Genomic DNA, 13,229 nt, shown 5'->3' on the forward strand with positions numbered 1-13,229 from the left:
AGTTCAAGTCCTGAATATTCTTATTAACTTTCTGTCTCATTGATCTGTCTAATATTGACAATGGGGTGTGAAAGTCTCCCACTATTATTGTGTGAGAGTTTAGATCTCTTTGCAGGTCTCTAAGAACTTGCTTTATAAATCTGGGTGTGCCTGTATTGGGTGCATATATATTTAATAAAACTTGTGTTGAGAAATCTTACTAAATTCATTTATTAATTCTGTCTGTAGATTCTTTTAAACTTTCTACATACACAATCATATTGTCTACAAATAACATCTAATGGTTACCAATAAATATTCTATAATCAAAAAAATAACAATCTATATATTCCTAAGGGGGAACATCAATTTTAAGCAATTAAATTAAACGATTCTTTAAAATGGAAACAGAGATTTCTATGCAGTAGCCCTTGCATTGAAAAATCACTGAAAACTCAGGGTTCTGTGTAACATTCAACACCCAGTTTCAGGATTACTGCTGATTGGTGTAACCATTTGCAAAGTTCAAGGCTCACAGAATGTTTATTTTGGCAACACTATAGATGTTTCTAGGCCTCTGAGATATGACAGCATTACCTTGCATTAGCTAGCAATAAGAAAAGAAGCTTTGTTTGGATTAACATATATACCCTCTTCATTGTGCATATCCATTTTTCCTCAATAATTTGCAGGTTAGGTCCCAGGACACTACAAAGGCTGCTTAAAGGTGAGTAATACGATGATTTCATTTTCAATCTTAATATTTCAAAATTGTTAATCATGTTTCCAATGAAATTACTGTTTCATGCATAAAAATACATAACTCAGACTATAATCATTTCTTTGTCTTTCTTTTTTGTAATCGCTTTGTTTACATCTCAAAGAATCAGAGGTCATGTATTTCAAACAAATGTCATTCCAGAGGACATTTGAGATCAGGTTTCTCTATGAGTTAAACTACAGTTTAGAGTAAAGCAAACATATTCATTAGCAAAGGTCAGTTGTGCGTCTGGACTACCCAGCTTACCCTGGCAACAGTAAATACCTTTTCTTGAGCCTCTGGGCATGCACAGAAAAAAATAATAAGAAATAAGAAATTCAATAAGTTTACATGGAGATGTAAAGGAAGAACATCCAGTTTGGGATAAACAAGAGCATCCTCTGAAATCTGTTGGGTAAGATATGCTGAACTGGCTTGTAGACAAATGGTTCATGTGAGTAAAACACATTAAGTGGTGACCGGTTAGAATAAGATGGACTTCACTTTAATTGAAATTCTCTAAATGCTCATAAAGCCATCATCAATGGTTCAATGGAATCACTGATTTTTGGAAAATTCAAGAGGCGATGGCAACTATGAGAAAACTGCAGAATTTCGGCTCTTCTACCATGGCACTGAAGTGGAAGATTTTTTCCTATCTTCCTCTATTCAGTGAACATTCTTTTATTATATGTGTGTATGAAAATTGTATAGTAATGGGTAAAATGCCTGCATGCAATTTTAGATACCTCCAAAATGCCTAGCAATGTAGAAATAAATAAGAAACCATATAATACAATATGCTAGGCCATCATAACAAAAAAACACAGAAGTAATCATTTTTATTTCAATAAAAATTGTTTTAACATAGAATAATTTTTCCTCTTAACAATAGAATACTAAAAAAAGAAAAGCTACCAATTAGCTCTTTCATTAATACCTTATCAAATAAGTTTTAATGTTACCACCTTAATTTATATCAGGCTTCATATTGCCTCAGAACAGTTATAGCTTAAAGAGAGATCAGAATATTTTATAAGGGTTTGGTTTTTGCACTTTCTGATGATAACTGAAATAAAATTCACCCATACATTTCAAGCTTTTTGAAGTTAAAAGACAGTGTCTGCTGAGAACTGAGAACATGTAATCTCTTGCAATTTAACTCCTTCAAATTATTTACATGGAAATCTCACAAGAAGCTTTGTTTTCTCTACAATTGAGAGAAATATTCTGGAAGATATTGGCCTCGTCCAACATCTAATAAGAAAAAAAAAATAAACAACACAGCATCTGTTTAGTTTTTCTTGCTGAAAATGTCCCTGTACGAGAAGATTCTAATTTTGGCAGTGGTGGCGGGGAGGCAAGGGTATAGGAGGTGGTTTCTCTAATTTATCTACTGATTGAAAGGAATGTTTCACATTATTTAGGAGCCTCAGCTCCCAAGGGCCCTAAAGCCAGTGAAACTCCACCCAATCTTAAACTCAGGTTGGATGTTTGGGACTCACATCATATGTCTGATCACAACCTAAATTCTATCTGTCTACTCTTGTCCAATATCCTGTGGTTCTGTGTTGTTGAGGAAAACCAGGAAAGATGAGTTACTTACCAGGAAACTAGAATCAGCTTGCAAGTGTAGTGGAAAAAAAAAAAAAAAAAAAGGCCCTTATTTTTATGGCTGAAATAGTCTAGGGCTGTAGCAGCATGAGTTGGACTTACAAGCTTGGTTAAAAAGCATAGGTAATATTTTCCATCTCTGTCTACCCTCCTAGACAGTGATAAAAGCTTCTATTTCTTTGTGTCTCATTCAATGTCCAGCAGCACACGATGAATACCAAAATGTGTGTGGATTCCATTTTAAATTGAAAGACATATTCAGCCATATATCAATGGATTTGGTTACTTTTATTCTGGCAGTTTTGTTTGAGCTTGTAGGAGAGTTTAAAAAGCTTATTGATGTATTAACAGGAAATACCCTAGTTTCTGAACACACTGAAAAAATAATTCTTCTATCTGATCTCAAGCTCTTGGCTGAAATCAAGATTTATCGAATAATGAACCCCAATTATTTGTACTGAGGTATCCTTACACCAAAACTAAGAAACATAAACAAACCACACAAAAATATAATCAGAAACTCATCCTCTGAGACATGAGAGAGCCGTATTTCAGCAGGACAATCTGGAAATATCTATCAAAAATGTATGACCAACAGCTACTATTGAATTTGTAACATTCTTAAAAGTTATTACTAATTTGAAAAGCTAGCTTTGAGCGATCATTCTATCCCAAAGATTGTTCTAAGCATTTTACATAAACCTTCTTACTGAATCCTAACAAAAGACTTATGAGGTAGAAATTACCCTCATTTTACAGACAGTGAAACTGAGACAGAAAAATTAAGTGAACAGCATTTGACTTTTTAAAGCAAATGTTACTAGTATATTAATTACAGCAGCATTATTGATACGTACATATATTAATCATGCTGCATGTTTCATTAGGAATGTAAAGATTAAACTGGCAATAACTGGGGAAAGGCATGATTTTGGAAATAACTCATGGATCCTCAAGACCATAGTGGAAACCACTGATCAAAGATTTTGCTGTTCAACCTCTTATGGCCTGGGTGGTGGAGCTCCAGGCATCTTGATGCTCCAGTAACACAGTACTTAAGATCCTTACAAATTCAGTGAAGGACTGTACCTCATTCAAGAAGCCACGGTGGTGAGCTCTTACTTGTCCTGCGGCCTCAACAGTATTGCACTGCCTTGAGCCTCATTTCATTTCCATAAAATGAAGGAGTTTGATCTGGAGGTTTCACAGATCCTTTCTAGCTCTTATTTATCTGACTCTATAAGGAGTCAGTAAACTTTCTGTTTAGCAGGTTTCCAGCATGTCAGGAAATGAAAAAGAGCTTCCAGAAGAATGATCCAAACTTCTTTCCCAGTTCCAGAAAAGTAGGAGCAACTGGTATGTTCTTGAGGGAATTGCCCATACAGAAGAAACAGGTATTTTGAGAAGAATGAAATTGTATATATCTAAAATACTTCTAGGAATGAAATGGATTACATACTGTGTCTTTTAGCCTATCACCAACCATTTGAAGAAACTTCTAGTACTGGGGGTTGTGCTATGGTAATCTCCACCCTAAAAATCTTTAAAAACAGGATTTGTACTCATGAGCATGTAAATTTGTAGGTGTTGAGTTGCCTTAAGAAAGGCAGAAAAATGCATATATTTTCTAAAATCACATTTGAATCTGTGACTCAGGATGACCTGTGAAGGTTTACCCTCGAAAAAGCATTTGATATGTGGTATATATTCTTTTATTTTAGGGCCCGGAGGCTCCCGAGGCATGGCCAGACACTCCATCTTGTACATCATCTTGCTGAGTGCTCTGATCAACAAGGGCCAAGCCTGCTTCTGTGATCACTACCCATGGACTCAGTGGACCAGCTGCTCAAAAACCTGCAATTCTGGAACCCAGAGCAGACACCGGTGGGTATAAGCTTTGTCGCTTTTCTTTGTGCCCGGGAAGAACTCAAGGATGAAGTCAGCAATATCAGGGTGCCACATGAAACAATGGTAAAAAATATATATATCTCAAAGTAAAAATTCACACATTTGGATGAAATTTGAAGTCTTTCTCTTATGAGGTTGAAAGGAAGTCTACTTTTGTTCTCTCTACAGAAACAAGGGGTTTCAAAGAAATTTAATTAAGAATCTGTGCAACAGTGTCAGTTGACTATTTAACTTGCTTAGAATCACTACTCAAGCTTTTTTTCAATCAGCATATAACTCTGCTTGCCTACAGTTAGTGAGTTAATTATAGAGAATTTTCTACTCATTAAACTGAGTCTAACAGGACCTCAATTGAGCAGAACTGCCAGCTATTAGCTTGATTATTGGCTTATACAAAATGGCAACAAAGCTGTTCATTCTTAATAACGTTTAATAATTCAGTCTTTTCACCAATTCAGACTTCTCGTCCCCCACAATTTCTTTAAATCTGTTAAATGTTTCTGTACCATTGAGATGCTCACAAGTTAAAGGAGAAAATCATATATTTAATGTGTTTTATCCATTACAGCATTTTTTAGAATCCTTATTTTAGAAAACTATTTTTATATGTGTAGTGTGAATCTCATTAAAATTACCAATTGACTTCCTTAATAAACCATCTACTAAGTATGTAAAAACAGATTTGTTTACAGTATTCCTCTACTCAAGAGTCCTTCAGTAGCTCCCTGACGCCTACAAAGAACAGCAAATATTCCTGGCCAGTCACATAACTCCTCCCTGGAGAGCTACCTGGACATCCTCTCTTCCACTTCAAATCTTTGCACGTGTCCCTTCCTCTAAATTCCCTTCCTTCTGTTACCTGAAGAATTCACATGAATTATTCAGGATGATTCTCTCATGTCACTTTGTCTTTGCATCCTTAGTCCCACAGTACCCCGTGTTGTCCCCCTTTAAGCAATTTGTAGGATCTTTCTCTCCTTTCATCTTTCTTTGCCCTCCAGTCCATTCAAGGAGCTCCAACATGGCTGGCATCATGGTGTAACATAGGCAGTCACATAGGACTCACACTTAGAAGGGCTTCACATCCTTAATGATCTGCCGTTGCTGTCCTGAAGTTCTTAGTTTTGAGCAAGAGGTTTCCCGTTTTCATTTTGCACGGGGCCTCACAAAGTATGTCTGAGTTCTATTAAGTGATGAGAACTGCATATATGCCAACCTGCCTAATTTTTCTATGAAAATTTTCTTTCTTTTCTATTTATTGCAGTTAATGCTCAATGATGCAGGATCCATGGTAAATACAATCATTCTAAGCAACTTTTTCTTCACTATTACAGGCAAATAGTAGTAGATAAGTACTATCAGGAAAACTTTTGTGAACAGATTTGCACCAAGCTGGAGACTAGAGAATGTAACTGGCAAGCATGCCCCATCAACTGCCTCCTAGGAGATTTTGGACCATGGTCAGACTGTAACCCTTGTGTTGAAAAACAGGTAGGTGACCATGCGCATGTCCAGGAAATATGGATTATAATAGAGGGCTTGGATTCCCTGACAGGCTTAACAACACAGTAATGCTGAATTACTTCAATTTCTGAAAGACAATTTTCTCAGCTTCCATTGAGGGAAAAGTCTATTTAGCACTTTTTTGTGGGGAAGAGAGAATGTATTTTATATATTTTACTGTCTTTGATCACAAAAAAGAAATTTTGCTCCCACTATTGGTATTGTACTTACCCAGTTCTGAATTCTACTGCCTGTGCCTGCTGAGAATTCTGAAAGCAAAAGACTGAGTGATCCTTATCCGAAATGTTGGGATCAGAAGTGCTTCGGATTTTGGATGTTTTTTAGATTGTGAAATATTTGCGTATACATAATGTAGTAGCTTGGGGATGGGACACAGTCTAAACACGAAATTCATTTATGTTTCATATACACCTTATACATATAGCCTGAAGATAGTTTTATATAATATTTTAAATAATTTTATTCATGAAACAAATTTATGATAAGTATTTACATATACAGTACTCCACTGTACCATCATGTTGGCACTCAAAAATTTTTAGATTTTGGAGTATTTTGAATTTTGTTTTTCCAAACTAGGTAGTCTCAACCTGCACTAAAATAATAATAATAATAATAATAAAACAGGGTTTCAGTCCAAGGTTTCAAACCAGACAGAAATGAGGGAAATGAACGAAAACCTTGACTCCTTGCCCGTCTTCCACATTCCCTCTCCTCACAGCAGTCCCTCAATTTGTTTATTGTTCCCAATTGCAATATTTACCCACCTCATGCTCATTCCTGTAAAAGTATTGGCCAATGTAAACCACAGTCAGGGCCGTGCTGAGCATTTACACAGCAGAGAAGAAAAAGAAACTCATGTGGGGAATACCTACTTTCTAAGCGGAACAGTTCTAGGTCCCTTTCGTGTGTTACCTTATTCAAACTTCACATTATATTGTGTTTCTCTACCCATTTTACAGATGAGAAAGTTATTGCTTATTTGGGGTTAAGTAATTTGCCCAAGAATATATCCATCAATTAATAAATTGAATTTTTCTGTCTTCAAAGTCAGCACATTTTAGTCCTATTGTATTGCTATTCTCCTTTGACTCGCCATTTTACTACTCACCATTTAAAATCATTTTAAAGTGTAGACTATGTTAGCATTGGTTTTCACAGGGACTTCCTTATGCAAAAGAACCTCAAAATTATTTCACATTTATCCCTTCACACTATCTTTGAGATATAGAAAGGCTGTTATTGCCTGGAGGAATTTACTGTACTCAAGAGACTCTCAGCAAACATTTATACCTTTTATTTTGAAAATGTATAAAGCATATGGTTTCAGAGTTATAAGAAGCCTTAGAAACCTTTTTGACCCACTTTCTCATTTTACTAGTTGGAAAACAGAGGCCCACAGCAGTAATTATTTCCCTAAGAGAGCATAATAATGGAATTGGAAGAATCCGTAAAATTTAAGAAACATTACCATAGGAAAAATCACTATTGTGATTGAGAAGCCCAGTTTTCTGAGATACATTTTGACTTTGACCCTGCCTCAGAGTTATGTCTTTCTCTTCTTTCTTTTCAGACTAAAGTTAGATCTGTCTTGCGTCCCAGTCAGTTTGGGGGACAGCCATGCACTGAGCCCCTGATGGCCTTTCAACCATGCATTCCATCTAAGCTCTGCAAAATTGAAGAGACAGACTGCAAGAATAAATTTCGCTGTGACAGTGGTAATGTATTTTTGTGAAATGTTAAGTCTCCACTAAAAATAACTTGACTAAATCAAAGTTACTCCAATTGACTAACAGTAAAATCCATCACAGAGAAATCCCACCACATCTTAAGCATAGCGGAATGGGAGTGTTATGCTGCCAATTACCAAGATTTTCCACTGTTAAGTTATGGCTTTCAAGTTAAACTGTTTTGACCACTTACCTGATATGCACAAATCTATAATCAGGATAATTTAAAAAGAAATGACATATTTTAAAAGATTTTTAATATAATTTATTATGACAAGAATATTAAGAGATCATGTTGGAGGATGACTAGAGATGATGTAGAAAACGTTCTTGGCTGGGCGTGGTGGCTCAAGCCTGTAATCCCAGCACTTTGGGAGGCCGAGGCGGGTGGATCACGAGGTCAAGAGATCGAGACCATCCTGGTCAACACGGTGAAACCCTGTCTCTACTAAAAATACAAAAAATTAGCTGGGCATGGTGGCGCATGCCTGTAATCCCAGCTACTCAGGAGGCTGAGGCAGGAGAATTGCCTGAACCCAGGAGGCGGAGGTTGCGGTGAGCCGAGATCGCGCCATTGCACTCCAGCCTGGGTAACAAGAGTGAAACTCCGTCTCAAAAAAAAAAAAAAAAAAAAAAAAACGTTCTTGACTGGCTCTAACATTAATTCCAAAAGACAAAGTCAAAAGCACATACACAAATGAGCATGGCTGTGTTTCAATAAAGTTTTCTTTACAGAAACAGATGGCCATAGTTCAAGTTAGTTTTAGCCCACAGGCCATAGTTCACTGACCTTCTGTCTAAGGGGTCAACTTGAAGTTACAATAAAACTAAATTTCAGATGAGTAAAATCCATATCATTTCTGTGTACTCTGGGATGTCCTGAAAAGTAAAGCAAACGAGATAGCAAATTCCAATTCCACAGAAAATTGACCCAAGACCTTGGAACCCATGTTTTCCCCTCTTACTCCCTGCTTCCTGCCTTCAGCTTTGCCAACTTTTTCTGAATGTCAGACAGGAATGCTAGGGTCAGGGTTTTCCTCTATCCACTTCCATTCCAAATCTGGAATATGAAGGTAGGATGTAGGTGGGGAGATATACTTTGTGGCTATATAAATAAGGTCATGTCACAAATGGACAAAAGAGGCAATCAGAGCAAAATCTTGATGACAATGGCTGAGGGTAATACAGACCTGATCATTATATCCATAATATCAAAATCAAGATCTAGAACTAAAGTATAACTATTTGAAGCTTGAAAGATAGTTTTTTACCACCAAGGAAGACTCTTTTATTCAGTAGAAAATAAATCTATGAAAAATTACAAAAGAGCTGCATTCAGGCCAAAAATACTCAAAGTTTGAGAAGCCTTGAGATGCATCCATAGGTCACCGATTTATAATGAACAATTTTAGAAAAGTTAGCAGTGTAAGCACAGCAGATTGCCAGTTCATCAATAGTTATGTCCATAACCATTGATTTTAAATTAGCTGTATCATAAAGATGTGTCTGTAATGGTTGGTAAGCAGTGGCATTACCAATTACCAACAGTTACAGTTGGTACATTACAGTTACCAACCTCCCTGTGTAACCCATGTCCTGCTTCCCAGAGCCCAAAATCCCTAGATCTTTTCATGATTCAGAAACTGATTGGTAAATCCCTGGCACAGATGTAGCTGTCATCCATTCTGACTGGGTGATACCATAGCTTTTTTGTTGTTAAATATTCCATTGAAGATGGTATACTACTTTGCTCTCCTAAAAGCATCCACTAATGCCACTGTCAATGGGAATAAGAGGTTGTATGAATGATTGTTTTTCTGACTCAAGATGCTTGAGTTAGTTGTTTGGCCCTCAATTAACGAAGAACTATCTCACCTGAAAAGATTAACCATTTTGCCTTTCCTCCTTTATGACTGAGGCTCAGAGTTTCCCAAGAGTCCTCAAGATGAAATGGATTATTTTGATGTATACATGGATTTTTAAGCATTACCCAACAGGTTAATTCCCATGCAATATACCAACTCATCTTTCAAAGTCCTAATTTAAAGCATAAAATACTAGAGAATTTGCAGCTGGTTTTAAAAAATAATAGAGTATTTCAGTGACACAAATCTTTTCCAATGGTTAGGGAAAACGTGCAATTTCTGCATGATTGCATGGTTCCAAGTGTAAATGTACCTAGGCATGTGCTGGCTAAGCATGGTGACTTCTGCAAATCCTGCAATATTCAAACCGTCCTTTAATTTCTCATTCTTTCCTTGGTATGGAATATATTTATGGCTTCCAATATCTCTCCCCTTATGCTTTCTATTCCATAGAGTTTTTATGGCCTGGAACCATTCTCACCTATGTCACATCAGGCCTATTCCTAAACATCACTCAAGAGGTATCCTCTTCCCTTCATCCCTGCCCTTGCTAATAGGCTGTGATATTTCTCTAAGTACTAAATGCATAGAGTTTCTTGTATTCTCACAAATCTGGTACTCTTCTTGCAAAGCTAAGCTAATGAGAACTATACTCTACATGTGTATCCTTCCTTCTATCTAATAAAGTATGATTTTAGTGTAACCATATCAAAAATAAGCCTTTGCTTAAATCTATAAGCACTAGGTCCAAAACTTTTTTAAAAATGTAATATGTATAAATGTGTATTTTAATAAATAGCCTCCCTATTTCAAAATAAAATTCCCATTCTGTTCTGCCCTGAAAACAAAATGAAACAAAAAAAACTAGAAGTACACTGTTTAAAAATAGAGCATCTTTCAGGTCAAGTCATGGGATGAACAGACATTCAGTTCAATCTGCATTTGCAGTCCTGTGTGATTACAGTGCTCATAGCTATAATTCTTTATAATAATAGTCCTGACATAATGCAAGATGGAAGATGTAATTATTCTAATTACACTCCTACCTTCTAAGTGAAGATTATTAACCAAAAAAGTTGAAACCAAGTACTTTCTTGGGAACTCTCTATTAATTAAAAAAATTTTAATTCAACAGAATGCCCAATCTTCCCGAGCATTTTAGTCAAAATAGTCATGCATAATTGTAGTGAGATACTAATCACATCTTAAAATAGTCAACCAGATAATCTCAAGTAAAACCTTTAATCATTGTCAGTTGGACCTGTATGTACCAGTACAGATGCCAACATCATCAAATACAGGGAAAAAGGTGAAGGGCAAGAAAGGAGATATCTGTCATTGCACATAGGCATTTCAATTTCTGTAGTATATAGTTACACACTGATTCCAAGGATCCTTATGAAATTCAGTGAGTCAAAAATGGAAGGTAATTATTTGGGCACATGAAATTTGTACCATTTTCTAAATTTGCTTACTCAACTTGCTACTGTGGTATCTAGACACTTACCTTGTCCAAAAAATAGATATAGCAAATTATATGCAGTAAAACAATTACATACAGTAATTATATATAGTCCAATATATAGTAGATATATTTAATAAAATCTGTAGTAATTATAAATAGTAAAATATACATTCTGATTTTTCACAAATTATACAATCATGTAAACAACCCTATGTCAAGATATAGAAAGTACAGATTTCTATATCAAGATATAGAAAATTCCCATAAACCCAAAAAGTTCCCACCTTCTCCTTTCTAGTTAATTCCCCCTCCTTCTTTTTGGACATCATATAAAGGAATCACATAACATGACTCATGTGTCTGGCTTTTTTCACCCAACATAAAATTTGAGAGATCCAACGATGTTATCGTGTGTGTGTGTGTCTGTAAAATTACAGGTTTTTAAATAAAGACAGTAACCCTCATCTCCCATCCTGAATCAAAACAAAATTCTGAGCCTCCTGTTAATTTTCTTCTACTGAACATGATCTCTATAGCAGCTAACTGTAACGGGAATGATAGTCTAGGATTACTTCTCCTTTTAAAGACAATCAGCCCATGGCAACTAAATAATTCTGTGGTGACCCTTGTAATCTTACAGGTGGAAATATCAGTTTGTGACTCCATTTTTATGTGCTCCTAAAACTCTATCAAAAATAGTGAAGACTTACCTTCAACTTTACCTTGAAATTTAAAGCATTTGTGTTTCAAATTAATAAATACTTTCTAAAATGATAATTTGTTGCAATGATATTGTTTGCTTTTCTTGACCAGGCCGCTGCATTGCCAGAAAGTTAGAATGCAATGGAGAAAATGACTGTGGAGACAATTCAGATGAAAGGGACTGTGGGAGGACAAAGGCAGTATGCCCGCGGAGGTATACTCCCATCCCTAGCGTACAGTTGATGGGCAATGGGTATGTAACACTCTTTTTTATCATCTTGGGGAGAACAGGTATCAGAACAAATGAGTCAGAAGGAGCAATGAGACACATCATTGTCCATCGTCCTCATTAACTTCTTACTAGTCCGACCAGCCCTATATCTGATACTTAGCTACCACGTTCAGGAAACATGTGGCCATGATCCTCACTCCTGGGAAGTGAAAGTTAGCATTTTCACATATAGTTTGTGCCAGTCAATGCTATGGACCCTTCATAAATATGGCTTGTTTTAGTTCTCATACATCTCTCAGAACGTTTTGGAATGGATTAGAGCAGAATGGTAGAAAACCCACCAAGCCAGGAATTGCCAGGGTGGGGTCCTGGAGCTAGGCCTCAAAAGGTTGAATAACCACTCAGAAATGTCAGGAGCAAATTGAGAAACAAGGTGTCATAAAAGTATGCCTATGGGTGGCTTTGAAGTCAAAACATTAGATAAAGAAAACCAGTCTTCCATTGTAAGAAGCAAGCCCAGAGTTGAATAATGAGCGATAAAACCAAAAGGAAAGAAGTTAGTCAAATACAGAAAAAAATAAAAGGCTAAGCAACAATGAAAACATAAGAGAGTAAGAGGTGAAGTGAATACAGCTAAGTATTCTCTCCCATAGGCTGTGTGAGTAAGTCAGTGGAGCCTAATGGCAGGGGCCAGACCTATATTACCATCCACTTTCAGCTTACAAGCTGAGTCTCACAAAGCTTAAATACCCTCACCAATTCTACCAACTAGCAAATGGTGGAACCAGGATTCAAATCCAGACTTAACTCAGGCTATTTCCAATATTTCATGCTGATACAGGACTACATCCACCTTACAAATGAGATAACCTGGAAGAAACCTCAGGAGATCACATAGCTCTTTCTTCTAGTGTCCCTATTTCAGGAATACCCAGTCATGAGCACATTGGGGGTTTCTCAAGAGGTCCTAAATTCATTAGACTGAACCAGTGTTCTTGAAAGATATTAGGATATTATGAAAACAGAAAAAGTGAGCCTTAATTTGAAACATAAGAAAAATCAGTAAAGATAATCTCCTATCCTCTTCCCTTGACATAATAAAGAAACCCCTTTCAAATTTTTGGCCAGAAGGCAAATAGTTTGCTATCAATTTCTGTTCCTTCATATTGGACTTTAAAAAATTAGAATCTTCACTTAATGCTGCCAGAGTTGCATAATACGAAGCCTCAAGGCACCTAAGACAAACAGCCACAATTGCAAATACAACCTCATTTGATTTAGAATAAAACCCAGAAAATATTGACCCAAACCCAAGGACGCCATTAACATGGAAAAACCATTAGTCTGAAATAGGCATCCCCAAACTACGGACCGCGGGCTGCATGCGGTCCCCTGAGGCCATTTATCCGGCCCCTCCCCGCACTTCAGGAAGGGGCACCTCTTTCATTGG

General features: G+C 36.5%; 1 protein-coding gene across 3 annotated transcripts in view; it reads left to right on the plus strand.

Annotated features, from left to right (window-relative positions):
• Window positions 1–542: 542 nt before the first annotated feature.
• C6 (complement C6) overlaps window positions 543–13,229 on the plus strand; it is a 70,002-nt gene continuing 57,315 nt past the window's right edge. Inside the window, exons 1-6 of one of the 3 annotated variants that reach the window (XM_074386281.1) lie at window positions 543–706; window positions 3,624–3,709; window positions 4,075–4,237; window positions 5,596–5,752; window positions 7,359–7,503; window positions 11,659–11,800. In XM_074386281.1, the coding sequence (XP_074242382.1) occupies window positions 3,643–3,709; window positions 4,075–4,237; window positions 5,596–5,752; window positions 7,359–7,503; window positions 11,659–11,800 (674 nt within the window). In that variant the 5' untranslated portion in view covers window positions 543–706; window positions 3,624–3,642. Of the gene's footprint in view, window positions 707–959; window positions 1,155–3,623; window positions 3,710–4,074; window positions 4,238–5,595; window positions 5,753–7,358; window positions 7,504–11,658; window positions 11,801–13,229 lie in introns of those variants that run through there. The other 2 variants (XM_003925895.3, XM_010336648.2) reach the window with 2 other exon arrangements.

The sequence above is a fragment of the Saimiri boliviensis genome, chromosome 1 (genome assembly GCF_048565385.1).
Source record: "Saimiri boliviensis isolate mSaiBol1 chromosome 1, mSaiBol1.pri, whole genome shotgun sequence".
NCBI lineage: Eukaryota > Metazoa > Chordata > Mammalia > Primates > Cebidae > Saimiri > Saimiri boliviensis.